Raw genomic sequence first — 17,666 nt, 5'->3', positions numbered from 1 at the left:
TGGCAACATCATTAAGGCAATGTCTCATGTCAGTATTGTGAAAATAAGGGAGTCTTTCTTTTTGTGGCATCATTGCATAGCTTAGTCATAACCTCCCTTATCATGCTCATCTTAGAAACTGTGGACAAGCCAAGAAAAGGGTTTATAAAATCTTCTATATTTAAACATGACACTCAGACTTTACAATAAAGCTATTTGTTAATTCTGTGCATATTTATTTTTATAGCTGATCCAAAGAAGACTTAAATGCAGAAGGAAATCACTCTTGGTTTTTTAATTCAGTTGACTGACAGGGAGATTAATATATTAATCTCAGTAAGGGGTGGTGAAGTGGGTGGGGGCGGGGTGGGGGAATGTCATGTTTTGCCCAGTTCTAGCAATTTAGGGTATTGTGAATGTCTGTTTAAAAAGTGAAAATTTTAATTATGTTCCTGAACTCCTCCCCTCCTCTTTTAAAGAAAACACTTTTTAAAATTTAAATCACTTGGTATACAAACCAAAATTAAATCAGAACCATGCAATATTCTAAAAAACCTATCTCACTCCTCCCCCAAAACAAACGAACAAACAAACATCCCCACCCAATAGCCAAGCCTGTGCAATGTTGCATCGTAGCATTTTATAGATGACCTCACAGCATTCTGCAGTGCAAGAGACAACTAGAATACATCTTTTATTTTTATTTATTTATTTATATTTAAATGTGGAAGAGGAATAAGGAGACTATAAAGTTGCTTTAAAAACAAATAAAAATTAAATCAAGGTAAATTTATGTGTGGAATGCTCTTGGTGGTTTGAGGTATAAAGTACATAACTTTACCATTATGTTAGATTTCACATCATATTTTTTTACAACTTTTTTTTTGTAAAACACCTTTCAATGAGTACAGATTTAAGGCCAAATATTCCATGCATACAGCTCCAACTGTAGTCTGTGGAAGCTACAAATGGAGATCTGAGAACAGAACTTGGCTCAAAATTTTGTCATTTTAAGATTAACAGATTCTTTTCAAATAGGTTTTGAATGAAAAGTCTATTGGCCACAAGTAGGCTGCTTTCCAGTGTGTGAAAGGGATTCTGGGACCGATTGTGCTTCCCCAAGCGGAAGTATTTGGAAGTGTTCTTTCAAAGCTGTAGAGACCTGTTAGTTCCAGAGAAACATCTTAATATGCAAATGTCTCACTAAAAATAAAAATGGCTTAATTTTTGCATAAGTTGGCTAGATCCTATGCTGGCATTGCATCCTCATTAAACAGGTTCAAGCAGGTATTAATTACAATGGTGGGTCAGATTAATGAAGATAGTAATGAAAGAGAGGATTTTTTTTCCTATTTTTTCTCATATCATTTCTGCCAGGGTGGATTTGATTTAAATCATGATTAAATCAGTCGTCAGGAAGACTCAATTTAAGCATGGATTTCTACATAAAAGTGCATTCTTGTTGGTTGTTATAACCTTAATACATATTCTTCACAATTCCAAGATAGATGTAGATTTCATTTTTAGAAGGTACACACTATATATTTTTAAAGTGATTTATTTTGAAAACTTTTCAGATTAATTTTACAGCTATATCAGAAAATGAATGATTGTTTGGTTATTTCATTTACCAAAGATAATTGAAGCAGATATTTATGAAGTCATTGGGAGGTGAACTACCTCCAATTCAACAGGTTAATCATTAATATTTAGAGGATTTTCTTGCCATGCTGTTTTAGGAGGAGAACATCACCAGACAGATATTTAAATTGTTCTATTTAACTAAAACAACATTATGTATTCTGGATATTTTTCTTCAACAGCAAACATAATATTTTAACAAAACAAACATATGCATTTTTGGATTTAAACATTCAAGTTTTTTAAAACAGGTTTGTTTTTGTTAAAATTGTTTTTAAGTAAAATAGTTTAAATGAAATATTTAAAAAAAAAAAAAAAATTCAATCGACTATGTCAGCCAGGTCAACATGAGAAACTTAAAATATTGGCTTCTGCAGCTAACACAGTAGTCTTCACCTTCATTTTCCTGTTTGTTCATAATCTGGAAAAGAAAAACAAGCTTTCCTGCTTTTTCAGGTCCCAAGTGATTTCTTAATTTTGGAATGAATTAGTCCAGAGGAAGAAAATATTCTTTCTACATCAGCAGGAGAAGCTACTGCTGTTTAAAAGTGAGCTTATCACTTCAACAGTCTCTGAATCCAAGTGCTTAAGTGTCTTCCCCCAGTTTACTGGTCTGACTTTCTTTAAAACATCACCAGCAAACATATTTCTTGAATGGTTCACCCTTAGCTGTGAAGTTTATTCTAGCTGGCATTATGGAAGGATGGTTGCTGGATATCCATGTCGTAGCCAGCCCTGCTTCTTCAGCAGTTAAGGTTTGACCCTGCTACCGAGTATTGAGAATATTTGCAAGAAAATGAGCTGGAGATAGTGCTTGTCTCATTCGGGTTTTTTTTAATGCTTGTAATTTAACTGTCATTGCATGTGTCTCCTTTTTAAGATCTCACTCAGTTCCTTCCAAATTTCAACAGCATCAGTAATAAAACAGCTATTTCCCTGCATTTTGTTCAAGACTACAGAAATAGGCTTCAGGGTACTTGGCATGTGTTCAACATGTCTCTTGTGCCTAATGCTGAGAACTTCGGCTGTGACAGTGCCATCTATTTTTTTTCACGATTTTGTTCACAAACTGTCATCAGATTAGGCCAGTTCTTGATATAGTGCTCAAAAGAGTCCACTACTGAGTTCCATCGCACATCTTTGTGGGAGAGTTAGCCTGGTTCCTCCCACTTTTTTCAGAGCAGCTGCTGCAAAGTGGTTGTTACGGAAGTATTTTGCAATTTCAAAAACAGTCTTTATTTCTGGAACACTGAAGTATTTGGCTAAGAGATACATCAAATGAGCACTGCAACTGTATATTGTTAGCTTGGGACTCTCTTCTAAATTTCTTCTCATCTTGGATAAATTTGCAGCACAGTCTGTGACCGAACTACGTACTAGACACTTGAATTTTTTTTCAGTTTGTTATAGCTTTTACTGCTGCTACTTGTAAGTATTCTGCTGTGTGTGCATTTCCTGATGTATCAATTGTTTCTGTAAGGAAGACATTCCCTTCTTCTGTTGTCACACAAGCACATACAACAGGATCATTGTGGACATTGCTCCACCCACCAAGACTCAGGTTAACAATTTTACACTCTAGACCAAGGGTGGCTACCCTGTGCCTCCGGAGCCACATGTGGCTCTTCAGACGTTAATATGCGGCTCCTTGTCTAGGCACCGACTCCGGGGCTGGAGCTACAGGCACCAACTTTCCAATGTGCCGGAGGGTGCTCACTGCTCAACCCCTGGCTCTGCTTCAGGCCCTGCCCCCACTCTCCTCTTCCCCAAGCCTGCTGTGCTCTTGCTCTTCCCCTTGCCCCTCGAGCCTCCTACATGCCATGAAACAGCTGAACAGCTGATCAGGAGGTGTAGGGAGGGAGGGGGAGGTGCTGATCGGCAGGGCTGCAGGTGGGTGGGAGGTGGTGGGGAGTTGCTGACATATTACTGTGGCTCTTTGGCAATGCACATTGGTAAACTCTGGCTCCTTCTCAGGCTCAGGTTGGCCACCCCTGCTCTAGACCTTTTGCACACTTCTCAATTTCTCTTTCATACGCTTTATCATATTATCATTTATCATACAAATTTGCAGAGGGACCATAGGATTGAGGTCTGTTATTTCTGACCTCTATATATTTATTTAAAAACATTTTTGCTGTTAACAAGCATGTTATCTCTGGAGACACAAATCCACAGTTTGAGAATTGTAAAACTAAGCATCTCTGATGGTATCTTCTAGACTGAGCACTGAGTCTCATTGGGTAGATAGAAAGATTAACCTAAGTAATCTATACAGAAGCCCCTGGAACCCCATAAGATTAGGTCCGTAATCCATGAACTATTAGAATTCATTTACAAAACTTTTCTTAAACATTACATGAATATAGTGTCTCATACTATAGAATTAGAATTTATAATCCCTATTCCATGATGAGACATTATAGCTCAAAGATATATCTTTATCTTTAGATAGGATTTTTCTTTATAAAATGCTTTTTGAGGAAAAAACCTATTTAAATTTAAAAAAATCAATTTGTTTTTAAATCATTGATTTTTATCCATGATGATTTCTGCTAAATCATCATAAACAAAACATAGCAAGTTGAGAAAGTGAAGAGAGGGAGATGTTAGTACTGATAGTCTTTGCAAGGCAGAAGCTTCAGTCGATGGGTCCCTAGACCATTATTCTTCTACACAGGCAGCAGGGCTTCACCCTGCCTTGCAGACTGTCTGCAGTCGTCAAAAGATCTAAGTGGTAGTATCTTGTGAAGGTAGAGTTTGATGGCCTCATGGCTGCATTGCAGATCTCTGATGTGGCTTTTTGCCTTATAGTTAATTATAGGTGATTTAAGGTCCTTAATTTGGATGGAAAGAAATAAAAAGTGAGGAACATTATCTGCCTCACACACAAATAAGAAATTTATAAATCTTTTGACATCAAGCTTATGCCAAAGATTGTCTTGCAGATGTTTAGCAAATGTGAGGAAATAATTACTTCTTAAGAGCCATGGAGAGATTATTTTACTGAAGGAATGAGTTTGTCTGAGATTTATCTTATCTTGGTGAAGGTCGCTGTGTGATTCTTCCATGGAGAGTACTGTTATCTCTGAAACTCTCTTGTCAAAGATAATGGCTACCAGAAATCATATTTTTATTAACAAAAAGTAGCTATCTTATGTACAAGGCTTTAAAAATAGGAAAGGAAGAAGCCAATAAAAAACAAATTTAAATCCAATTCCAGAAAGATGGATAATCTAGGAGATTGACCAGTTTAACTGCTCTCTGAAATGTGAGAATTTGGGGATGTGAAGTATAAAAAGATTCAGCATCTAAATTTAGAACACTCCTGAAAAATGGACCTTTAAGAAATAGGCTCCTAAACCTAGGGCCACAGTATCTTGCAGAAACTGTAGATTATTTGACATGTTTGTATCTTCAGGCTTCACTTTCTTTTCCTGTACTGGGAAGTTTTGTAAAAAGGATGTCTTGGAATTTGGAGAGTCCCTTCATAAAAAGAGGAGGAAGGAAAAGGAAGCACTGTTTATCTTGTTCACAGGATACTGACCAAGAAATAGAGAATGAAAAAGAGTGCAGATTCTTCTGCTCAATGGAATTGTTATCCCTGCTTAATGTTTTTAGTGTAGCAGAACTTCTTATGTAACACACAGACATCCTGTGTGTTTTGTTTTTTAAATCTTGAGGTTTTAAGAAACATATCAATTTTAATTTGCCAGTCTAGTAATTAATTTCAAGAATCAGCAACAACCTAACACTTCAAGCACTTGCCCTCACTAATTGCGCTGCAGAATTTTCATCCTCACAATATACTGATTGTTGCTGTTCCCCTTGACAAGCAGCAAGGTTAAACTTCTCACTAGCTTCCTTACCTCTTCTAAAATCAAAATAACCAACCTCCACAATCAAGCTTCTTTTTTCTTCCTCTAACTCCTTCTCCCTTACCCCTTGCCTGGATAGAGCCCTGATCTAACCACCTTGAAGAGTCCTAAAACTAACAACTTCTTTAGAAGCAAAAGCTCTGACCTGCTTTTCACTTGACCTATGGTTCTTTCCTGCTGCCATATCTGTTCTCCATCCCAGCCTCCATCACAAGCCTGCTTGTGCCTCTGCCAGTGCTGCTGCTAACCGTACCAAAAGCCTGGCTCACGTTCCCAGTTGCTTGTTCCCACCTGCACCAATTTCCAACTGCTGTTTACCTTCTTACCCTTGCCTTAATGCCCCTCTTCTGGGAATTCCTCATGTTTCCCCTTAACATAAGCATGACCAGCTTGACAAATGTCATCGAGTACAGTAGTAATCTACCAGACTGCCATTTTCTATATAGTACTTTTGGAGAATTACAGTTGGATATGGACCTGATCAAAATATCCTTTAACTATGAAGTTTGATCTTCTCAAATGGCCACTGGCTCTAAAACTTGCCAGTCTAAAAACCTGGTTCTGAAGACTTCCAAACTTAGGAATTTCAGATATGAGTTTGAATTTTGCAGCTCAAGGCCACTGCTAGTTACAAGTATTATTATTACTCGGTAAGCTTATGATCACACATGCAGGTTCTTTTTATTGCTTTTAATATGTTTTCTCTATAATGCTTTCACCTTAAAAATAAATGTGCTCACTTAGAAAGAGCCGTGTGGTAACTTACAACTGTGGACAATTAACCTTTTGTAGCCTCTGATGAGAAAGCAAAGCACAGTCTGGCTTGCTGGTGCACTCCGTTCAGCAGGGAGCTGTGTAGTCTGGATGAACCCTAGTCAGAGAGAGATGTGTGTCTCTACCCAAGAAAGGTGACAGCAGAGAAACCAGGAGCCTACAGTGGTTGCCCTTGCTGGGCCATAGAAGGGAAAGGCCAGTGCAATTTCCCTGAACTATGCCAGTCCCTGACTCTCATTTAAAAAAAAAAAAAAAAGACAAGAAAAAAAGCTCTGTGCTGTAGCCTCCTCTTATATGGGAAAGATGAGGGAGATGTGTGGGGAAAAGGAGGCTTATTTAGTGGGACTTAGAGGTGTATGGTGATGCCCCTAGGAATTATTTCAGATATTTGCATATGCCTCTGTTTTGCATTTTGCATTTCCCTGCCTGTAACAGACAGCAGCTTTCTCATGTATCTGACTTTTAACTCCCTCTACTTTAATGTTCTACTTACTATATTATTTTTGAAATTAATGAAAAAAGAGCTCCTTTATGCTTCATGATCCCTGTTCTAGACTAATTCAGCTACAACGCCCCACAGCTGTGGTCTGCACTAAATCCCTTATGTTATGCCGGTTTTAAAATAAACATCAGAAAAGCTGTTTACAACCATCTCTTATCAAAATAGTCTATTTGTAGTCAGCCTTTCATTTCCTGAAAGGTTTGCGGGAAAGGTAATATACAGTAGATGCTTTCTTAGTGGAAGCACCAGGTGGCACTGTTGCCATGAATGTAAGGAAAAATTAATAATCGAGAGACATGGTGAGATAATATCTTTTACTGGAACAACTTCTGTTGGTGAAAGAGACAAGCCCTTCAGGACCTGAAGAAGAGCTGTGTAGCTCGAAAGCTTGTCTCTAATATCCTGGGACCAACATAACTACAACAACACTGCAAAAAACAAAAAAAACCCAGCTTGATGTTTTTAAACGTTATTCTATGTTTTATGATTATAGCACCAGGCTTTTCTAAAATATCATTAAAGATGTAAAATAGAATGTTCCTATTTTCCCGGTATCATTCAGTACCGTTTGAGTGAAACTTGTCAAGAATGTATAATACAGGCAAGTGCAATGTGACATTGTAGACTTATGATGTATTGAAGACTATAATACCATTGGGATCTTGAACAATTTTAAAGAACTACACCAAATATATTACTGGAAAAAAACCTTTGAGTTTTTTTTACTGGAACTGATATTTAAAAGCTATTTTCTTATCTTCCCTCCCATTCCCTGTAGGTCCTGTCTGTAGTGCATGTGTGTCTTATTTTGGAGCAAGACCTGTGACAATCTTCAGTGGTTTTATGGTGGCTGGGGGCCTGATGATGAGCAGTTTTGCACCAAATATATATTTTCTGTTTTTTTCATATGGAATTATTGTTGGTAAGAAATTTCACTGTTGTTCATATTGAGACTAATGATTTAGAAACTAAATGTTGAATTTGTATAAAGGCTGTTATTTTCAGAATAACGACCAAATTCTGTAAATGCTTACTCGTGCAAGCAGTTCATACTTTAGGGCTATGTGTGGGCACAGAGGTCTGCTGCACATTTGCAGCTGCAGGATTGGGGCCTTACTTATCAAGGAATAGAGAACTGTTTATTTTAAGAATTAATGGATTATGTTACAATACTGCCAAATATAAGGAGCATGAGGGCTTTTGAGGACTCCTCAGAAGATTAGTCTCAAAACTAACGTGTAATTGCCTTTCCTTGATATTGCTGATTAGTAGTGGAAGAAGGCTCATATTGTGTATTAACCTACTTTCTTCAAGTTTTCTCCCATAACTGTGAAGTTGTAAATTTGTAAGAATAAAAGCTTACAAGGAATCATGTAGTAGAGGAATAGCTGTTTATTAATTTTAGTTAACAAACCAGAAATCATTAGGAAATAAGTGAATAGTTACCTTAAGTTTTCTTCATGTAACTGAATTGAAGTTACAGTGTTACATGAAATTGCAGTATTCCAACTAGCTAGCAACCAGCCACTCTGTTTTACTCTACATTGGACTATTTCAAACAAAGGAAGGAAGCATTCCTATTTGATAATGGTTGGATTAGTATTCTAATCTTAAACTACCTGGCACACAATTAGCCATTCCAGTAATTCGGAAAATCCGTCATTACAGCTGTTTGGATGGAAGCCAATGAAGCAGTAGTCATTGGTAGACTCTGTGATTCATATGGAAAACGGGAAGATTAATACTGACGTTTCACATTAAGGTTCCTTTTAGTGTAATAGTTTTGAAAAATGACTTTATCGTTTAAAAAATGGCAGGAGTAGCTTTAGACAGTCTGGCTATGTATGTTCAAAATTAAGGTAGTTGTGATATAGACTAAGAAAACATACAAAGAGCATTACTGGTCTCTGCAATTAGTTGGATCTGGAGGTACAGGCCAAACAAACTTATGCCATGTGATTAAAAAGTATTGCTTGTGCTTTGAAAATAAGTCTTTAAAATTCAGAAGTCTGGTGGTGGTTTGTTTTTTGTTTCTGTTTTTAAATCTGGATAGAAAGATACATTTTTATAAATATGAATTTATCTGATGTAAAGAAAAACAAACAAAGATAACTTGAGAGAAACAAGAATGTAGACCTAAGATTGTATTTATAGGTTGATCTTTCACATCCAATCTTTAATTATATTCATTAATGATACTGCTCTACATGTTTTAATTGAATGTTGTCAAGTATTAGCTAGTTTTTGAATTTTCTAAAAGGTAAACTATGTATAAAGTTTTATACAGGATACCTTATGCTTTGATAAACTTCCTATATTTGTTAGGGCTTGGCTGTGGCTTATTATATACAGCAACAGTAACCATCACCTGTCAGTATTTTGATAAACGCAGAGGCCTTGCACTTGGTTTGATTTCAACAGGTATGTTTTTAAAATATAATTTATAAACTAGAGATTTGTAGTATGTCCTATACTGCTTACTGCTGATATTAGTGACTAATGAAGAATCAGAAAGGATTAGTCAAAAATATCTTTAACAAAGCCAAAATGTGGTCAATAAGAACATCACAAAATCAAAAGATTTATATTCGTAATTGGTTTCAGAGTAGCAGCCGTGTTAGTCTATATTCGCAAAAAGAAAAGGAGTACTAGAGTACTACACGAAAGCTTATGCTCAAATAAATTGGTTAGTCTCTAAGGTGCCACTAGTACTCCTTTTATATTTATAATTGTTAGCAGTCTATATAGCCATGAATGGTAGTGCAAAATAACAGAAATGATGCTCTAGAATAAAATGTAACTCTTTTTTGTTTGTAATTAGAATTGCTGTTTGTCTAAGCTTATTAGGGGACAATTAGCAAAGCTGTAGTTTAAATGGAAATTTTCCTAGACATTGTTGGCTTTGACTTTTAAAGGGACGCTGAAAAGTTTGTTTGGGTTTTTTTGTTTTTGTTTTTCTAAAAAAGCTTGAAGTCAGCGGCACAAACCACGCTACTTAAATATGTGCATGGAAGGGATCTGCTGAGTGTGGATCTCTTGAGACAGTTTGGCTCAGTCTCCAGCACAGCGCTGTCCCATTCATCCTCTGGACACCTGGAATTGTCCGTGGTCCTTACAGAGAAGGGGTTGTAGACTGAATAGGCCAGCATGGGAGTGGGTAGAGCAGGGCGTAGTTGAGAGTGCGCATTGTTCCACCTCTGGCCCTGTGGGCTTTTTCTCTGAGCCCCCTTCTATAGCAGTTTTGACCAGATGTGGAGTCTTGCTGCATAGTGTCTAAATACTGTCCCACGCCAGTGTCTTACTGTGGCAGGACATGATCTGGTCCATACTATTTAATTTTGTCAAAGTTGTGGTTGTTTTTGGTGGTCATGTCATGTGTGGAAGACAGAATAATTCTGTGGATTTTTTTGTCTAAATTTTCCCCAATGTAGTAAAATAAAAAAATTGTTCATATTTGTCATAACTCTGTAGAATTTTTTTAAAAAAACAACCCCCAAAATTAGTAGACTTTCTCCACCATATTATAACAAATTTACATGACAAGTTCCCATTGATTTTATTCAGACAACCAGATTCAACACTGTATAAGTAGCTGGAACTCCATTGACAGTAGTGAAGCTGCATTCACTTAAACCAAGGGCTGAATTTGGCTTGACGATTTGGTATAAAATAGTTATTCTGATTACTTTGGTTAGGCTGTATAAAATGATTGCTTAGCAATTATTTGTGAATGCCTCTGAATATTCACGCTTGTGGAATGCACCACTGGTCACGCTGAGCTATAGAACACCTTTGGTTGCAGCCTCTTGTTCCTTCTGCAAAAACCACAGAGGAAAAATTCTGAGGAAGGTGGGCACCTGGTGTGCTTATCCTGAGTTCTTATTCATTATTTAAAAACACGGTATTTCAAGTTGACACCCTTTTAGTCATTCATTTCATACTTTATTCATATTGGTATTTTAACTCTTATTAATCCTTGTCGACATGATTACTCCAAATATGTTGTTTCCAGATATATTGAAGTGGCAAGGGTTTTCATTCATGACAAGCATATATTTAAAAAAAGAAAATTTAACTTCAAAAGGCACAACTCCCTGGATTTATACTGTGAAATCCCCAGCAAGCCAGACTGCCTAAACAGGCTTTGTCTCTGATGGCTGTGATCAGTGTATTGCCTACAATATAAGTTATCACACAGTTCCTTCTAAGCAAGCACATTTTCTTAAGTTAAAAGCATTACAGAGAAGACTTTAAAACAAGAAAAGAAACCTACATCAATGATAAAGTTTACCAGAGGTCACCCTCAACTCCAGTCTAGGGCTCTGGTAGGTTTTATTCCCTCAAAATCCATAACTGGGTTTTCTCCATGGTTACAGGTTCATATTTGTCTTAAATCCATAACTATCACAATGGCTGTGCAGAGCAGCCATTTCTTTATAGAGCTCATGGCCTTCTGTAACAGGTAATCACAGACAAAGACTCTCTTCATGGTAATTTATTTGCATAAGGGGAATTGGGTAATTTTCATTAACCTCTTCCTAGGGATTCCCCATGAATCCACTTAACACTTATTTGTCCTAAAAGACCAAACTTGTCTGACACCTTTTCAGTATATACTGCCCAGATTTTGTATCTTACATACAATCCCAACCCATGTTAATACATACACTTAATATAATATGGCAATTTCCTTGAAAGACCATATCTGTCAGTTATATTTCACAGTATCTTTAATATTAAAGCTTGCTATTGGAGAGCTGAGGTAACCTCATGAAATAACTTACACTGATCTTATTTCCTTTTCTAGGTTCAAGTGTTGGACTTTTTATATATGCAGCATTACAAAGGGGACTCATTGAGCTATATGGACTAGATGGATGTTTGCTAATAGTTGGCGCATTATCGCTAAATATACTAGCATGTGGCAGTCTAATGAGACCTTTGGAGTTATCTGATTCCCCTTTGCCAGAAAAGTCATGCCTAGAAAAAGTTGCAGATCAATACTTGATTTACCATGAGAAAGAAAATGATGAAGAAAATACAAGCATCCTAGAAAAGGACTACAATGAAGAAAAATGTGTGAATATGTCCAGTCGTGAATGCAAACAGGATAGCATTTTAAATAAGAATGGATTAATATCGATACATGCAAAAGAGACAGACACTTATAAACAGAAAGTTGTAGAACAAACATACTTTTGCAAACAGCTTGCAAAGAAGAAGTGGCAACTGTATTTAAACTACTGGGAGGAAACCTTGTTTCTTTTTAAAAACAAAGTATTCTCATCACTTTTTATTGCCATCTTACTTTTTGACATTGGTGGATTTCCTCCTTCACTGCTTATGGAAGATGTAGCAAGAAGTTCAAACATTAGTGAAGAAGAATATGTTATGCCTCTTATCTCCATTCTAGGGATTATGACTGCAGTTGGTAAACTTGTTTTAGGAGTACTGGCAGATTTTAAATGGATTAATACTTTATACCTATATGTAATTACCTTAATAATGACTGGCATGGCATTGGTTGCAATTCCATTTGCGAAAAGTTACATTTTACTGGCAATACTTTCTGGAATTTTAGGTTTTCTCTCTGGGAATTGGTCAATTTTTCCATATGTAACCACAAAGACTGTGGGAATTGAGAAATTGGCACATGCATATGGGATATTAATGTTCTTTGCTGGACTTGGAAATAGCCTTGGACCACCAATTGTTGGTAAGATATTGGGTTAAGTGATGTCAAATTCTAATTGTTATAGATTTTTTTTCAGTACCAAATTAAATACATTTACACTGAAGTCAGTTCTAATTAGTTATGATGATAGTAGAATGATGAAATTCAAATATTTAGAAAGTTACAACACATTTCTCTGCAGCTGACTAGACTAATGTAAGGGAAATATAAAGATGTTGTGCTAAACAGTTTTTAGATTATATTTGTTTTGCATGTTTTATGGTTTAGTATATACTGTTTGTAATGTTACATTTTGTTGTGAATTCAAATATGATTCTCAGTACATTTCTGCTGTGTTCAGTAATTGCATATCATTGATCTCACTTATTTTTTCTTTTTCTTTCCAGGTTGGTTTTATGACTGGACACAGACATATGACATTGCATTCTGCTTTAGTGGACTTTGTGTTCTGCTGGGTGGACTTCTTCTGTTGGTGGCAGCTCTGCCATGCTGGGACAACTGTAATAATCAGAGTGCAAAGCCACCTCCAAATATTTACTCCTACACAGTTGCATCTAGTGTTTAAATGGCAGCTGGAAAACACTTCAATGCCTTTTTATAGCATGTACTATATAGCAAAATATTTTAGTAATTTTTCCACTTATGAAATACAAAAATCCTTTTACAAATAGAAAAAAATCCAATGATACTTGACATTTAGAATAAATTACGCCTTTTTTTTTAATGGAGAAGGATGGACTAATGTCTCCCTTCAAAGGTTTCCAATAGCTGTACAACAAGAGTCTTGGGGGGTGGGGGGGAAACAAACCTTATCACCTAGAATGCAATACGTTGGTGAGGTGCTTATATCATGGTAAGGTCAATGTTTCCTTTTTTAAGGTTCCCCGCTTTATTGTAAAGTGCTAATGAGAAAAAACTTCTATTGCATAACTGAAGTGAACATTATGGTAACATTTAACATTCTGCATACCACTGCAAACTAAGATGCTATGCTACAAATATTTTGCTGCGTGCTTTTTGAAATTTGTTTAAAAACTGTTGAACCAAAATCTTTCAAACCAAGGAATAAATATGATTGTTGAAACCATCTTTAAACTCTGACACAGTTATGCAAACTCCTCATCCTACATTGGATTGGAGCTGTGGGATCTCACCCCCAAGGACATGTTCCTAGGTACTTTCACTTATTCTTGTTCTATTAATTGAGTCCGGCTTTTCCAGGCCCTGTGCATTGGGATCAGTTTCACCACCTTTCTGCAACCCAAATTCCCACTGAAGTCGCTGCATGGTTTTAAAATTCCGTAAGTAAAAACACATGCATAATTAAAAAACATTATTTTTAAACTGTTACACAAAGATTGGTTGTGTGCTTTCTGTCATGGTTACCAAGTGAACTGCACTTTAGACCCCTGTTAGTCCTTAGGTGACAGGCCTCACTTCTTGCACCTCTCTGGGCAGAACCACATGTTCCAGCCACTCTGGAACTGGTCTTTAGGTGTCTGCTCCTATTTATCAACCATGTTAATGCAACAGGCTCAACTGCATTTGGCACTTGTAAGCCCTTTTTACTGTGGGGAGCTGTGACCACCAATTTGATTGGTTCAAAAAAAAAAGTCTTCAAAACAAAGCATTATTTATTTATTCACTGAAAGGTACAATGTAAAGCCTTATATGCCTAGGTCTTACTCATACTCTAATCTTCCCTTGCCAGCTTCTGCAAGTTCTCTTCAGCCCAGCTAACCTCCATCTCTGGCTGGGGAGGAAACACTGTCCTGCTCAAAACATGCTACCTCTCCGTCTGTCTGTGTGTTCCCTGGTTAGCCTGGTCAATGTTTTGCTGGCACTTTCCTGGGCAGTCTCTACCCACTCCCTTAAACCCCCACCCTTGTCTAGGCCCTGGGATCATCTAATGTTTTAGGTTGTCTTTGATTCTCTTTCCAGCCTTGGCAAAGGAGCTGTCTTACCAAGGTTGGGGCCAAAGAGTCCTCTCTTCACAGTTATAAACCTGCCTTGTGTGTGTTTTGGGAAGTTCTTTATCTAGGCTATTATGTTGCCTTTCCTGCTTGGTTGCTCAACCCTAGTGGTTCTCAAACTGTGGGTTGGGACCCAAAAGTGGGTCACAACCCTTTTTTAATGGGGTTGCCAGGGCTGGCGTTAGACTTGCTGGGGCCCGGGGCCAAAGCCTGAGCCCCATCACCTGGGGCCAAAGCTGAAGACCGAAGGCTTCGGTCCTGGGTGGTGGGGCTCAGATTGCAAGTCCCCTGCCTGGGGCTGATGCCCCTGGCTTTGGCCCCCCACCCAGGACAGTGGGTTCTCAGGCTTTGGTCCCCACTCCTGGGGTCATGAGAACCCCTGCTCTACCCATTCCTCTTCCCTCTTGATCTACACACAGATACATGCACCATGTTCATAAAAAAAATGCAGATATTTTCTTGTTCATCACACTTGTCCTTTAGCAATTTATAAAATAAAGGTGATTCCATATCCAAGTGGGAATGTGGAAACTGCAAGTGGAAGGAGGAGTACTTTCATACAGCAGGAAAACCCTCACTGTGTCAAACGAGTCTGATCTCTTATTCCTTTATTTTTGTTTTCGTTAGTGTTTGCTAACAGGATTGAGGTAGGGGAGGTCTGTTTTTTTGTACGTTGCAGATCACTGGCCATTTGTGGCTGTGTAAAGTGACTTTTTTCCCTGAGGTGTTAAACTATGTGTGTTGGAGAACTTTAGGTAAGTATTTAGTGTGTACACATTTGCCATTTAAAGAACCTAAGTTTCAAATGTGGGTGCCTAAAAGTATTATTCAAATTCTAGGTTGGGCAATCCATATGGCCACACATTCAGAATTATAGGGCAGAACTTCAGCAGGTGCAAACTGTCCTAGCTCCATTGAAGACCATTTACATCATCTGAGGGTCTGCCCTATCAATAAGGCTACATGTATGTCATGGAGGTCACAGAAGTCATGGATTCTGTGACTTTCTGTGACATTGGGCCCCGCAGCAGCTCAGCCACCGTGGCAGCGGGGGATTCCTCACAGCTCCCAGCCGCCCCCATGCCCCCGCTCAGCTTCCAGTCCTGCAGGGTGGCAGGTGATTCCCTGGTGCTCCCCATCCCTTGCGGGCAGGGGGGATACCCCCCTCCCAGCCACTGGGTAGGGCAAGGGTCTGCAGCTCCCTGCCACTGTATGCTGTGGGACAGGGTGCTGGACCATCCTCCCTCCCCGTTTTGTCAGGGATGTTTTTAATAAAAGTCAGGGACAGATCACAGCTTCTGTGAATTTTTGTTCATTGTCCATGACTCTTTCTAAAAATATCCATTACAAAATCATAGCCTTACCTATGAATACATAATATATAGCCATAGAAGTATCATGTATTATCTTTAGCGAAGTGTATAACATCTTATCCAGGACACATACACCTTAAAGAGGAATACATTGCCTCATCTTAAATCTTTATTTCTTTTTTCTCCCGATACACCTACTTTTTGACTATTTGATAGCCTTGGCATCATGAATATGAAAATATAAGGACAATACTTGTCATTCTGTCATAAAAATTAAACACTGTAATGATAGAGCAATATCGTACATCTCCTCGTCAGAAATAGAATTTATTACTAGGCAATTTGTCCAAAGATGGCACTGGGGTCTACGTCCCTGATGTAACCTCACCTTGAAGAGAGGCGTAGGGCCAGATCCTGAGTTGGTGCAAAGTCTGTGCAGGGCCATTGACTTCAATGGAGTTACACTGATTTACACCAGCTAAGGTACCGCTGACCGTATGAATCTCACCTTTTTCAGTGAGTTTGATACATTGAGAGAGGAGAACTAGCAGCATTTATTATGGTTGCATCACTTTTCCTTTGGTTCTATATTTAGGGTAATCCCTGTTTTAAATACTCGCTTTCCACCTGACATTAACTCTGTGGTATGAGCCCCCAGATGTTGGGAGCTACTAGACAGGAAATTCAAATATTGGACGCTGGAGAGTGTGTGAACATTACCAGTGTGAAAAATGTATTTTTCTCTCTTCTGTATAGAGGTGATTGGAAAATTTTCATCAAAACAGTTTTCAGTCAAAAAGTTTTTAAAATTTTGTGTGTGTAAAATTGTATCTACTGCAACAATTTATGTTTAGGTCAAAAAAGCTTTCAAATTTTTGGATTTTTTGTTTCAGAATGACTTCATTTTGAAACATTTCATATAGAGTGACAGGGTCTTTACTTCACCCCTCACTGAAAGTATTAAGGTAGCTGTGAAAGGGCTAACTAACCTAATAGGCTGCACTTGGGGAGAACTAAGCTGGCTAGGCAAGTCCTAATAGAAGATGGAGCGCAGCTGGAGAAGAACAGGCTGAGCTAGTATAAAAGCCGGAAGCTGAGGCCAGAGGGGGCTACAGCGTGAGGCCTGCAGTCATGTTCTACTGGTGGAAAGGTGGAAACTAGGGAGAGAATGGAAGCTATGGGGTGCTATCCATGAGAGAAGGGTCAACTGGAGGAGGGTGGAGAGAGCCTGCTGTAGGTGAAGTAGTAGCAAAGCTTGGGATAATGCAGACATTGGTTGCAGGGTCCCTGGGCTGGACTGGAACCCAGCCTGGGTTTCCCCTACTAGCTGCTGGGGACAACACGCAGAGTGGGGAGTGGAACAGAAGACTGCCTGTGATAGTCATCCGTTCGGACTCTGAAACCCTGGAAGGGGAAGACTATAGTGACTTGGCTGGAGGACCAAGCCGCGAAGGGAGAGCATACAGAGTTGCACATAGAAGGGGTTGTGTGTGAGCAGGGTGTGCAAATGAGTGGCAGAAGGGAGCATTGGGAGGGGCTAATCCCCAGAGCAGCAAACAAAGAGGAGGCACCCTAGCAGTGGCGTCAACGTTAAAAAGAAATGTTTCAATGGACCTAAAGCCATTTTAGGGACAGGAGTTGGTATTTGGTTTCTCATTTCTTTTCACTTTGGCTTTTTAGACAGATTTGGGATTAAATTATTTTTAAGTGTGATTTTTTTTTTATAGTACAGAAAATCTGTAATTTTCCAGCTGTCTCAATTTACATATACTACTTGAACTTTCTCTATACAGGCTTGTTGTTCTCCACTGGCAACTGTTACAGGAAGTGTTAGAAGTATGTGCAGAGCAACAAAAACAGTTGGAAAGAGGGTGGTCATATATTCCAGAACAGCCTTTGGAGTTGACCCTGCTG

At 38.3% G+C, this 17,666-nt stretch overlaps 1 protein-coding gene across 11 annotated transcripts in view; it reads left to right on the top strand.

The window, feature by feature from the left end:
• SLC16A9 (solute carrier family 16 member 9) overlaps nucleotides 1–13,553 on the top strand; it is a 31,174-nt gene extending 17,621 nt beyond the window's left edge. For 9 of the 11 annotated variants that reach the window (XM_073353386.2, XM_073353384.2, XM_073353382.2 and 6 more), the window contains 4 exons: nucleotides 7,550–7,693; nucleotides 9,097–9,192; nucleotides 11,579–12,487; nucleotides 12,853–13,553. In XM_073353386.2, coding sequence (XP_073209487.1) covers nucleotides 7,550–7,693; nucleotides 9,097–9,192; nucleotides 11,579–12,487; nucleotides 12,853–13,031 — 1,328 coding nt within the window. In that variant the 3' untranslated portion in view covers nucleotides 13,032–13,553. The remainder of the gene's footprint in view (nucleotides 1–7,549; nucleotides 7,694–9,096; nucleotides 9,193–11,578; nucleotides 12,488–12,852) is intronic. The other 2 variants (XM_073353390.2, XM_073353391.2) reach the window with 2 other exon arrangements.
• Nucleotides 13,554–17,666: the final 4,113 nt, after the last annotated feature.

Source organism: Lepidochelys kempii, chromosome 7 (assembly GCF_965140285.1).
Source record: "Lepidochelys kempii isolate rLepKem1 chromosome 7, rLepKem1.hap1, whole genome shotgun sequence".
NCBI lineage: Eukaryota > Metazoa > Chordata > Testudines > Cheloniidae > Lepidochelys > Lepidochelys kempii.
The sequence above is the reverse complement of the archived record's forward strand: the minus strand, read 5'-3'. Positions and strand labels throughout refer to the sequence as shown.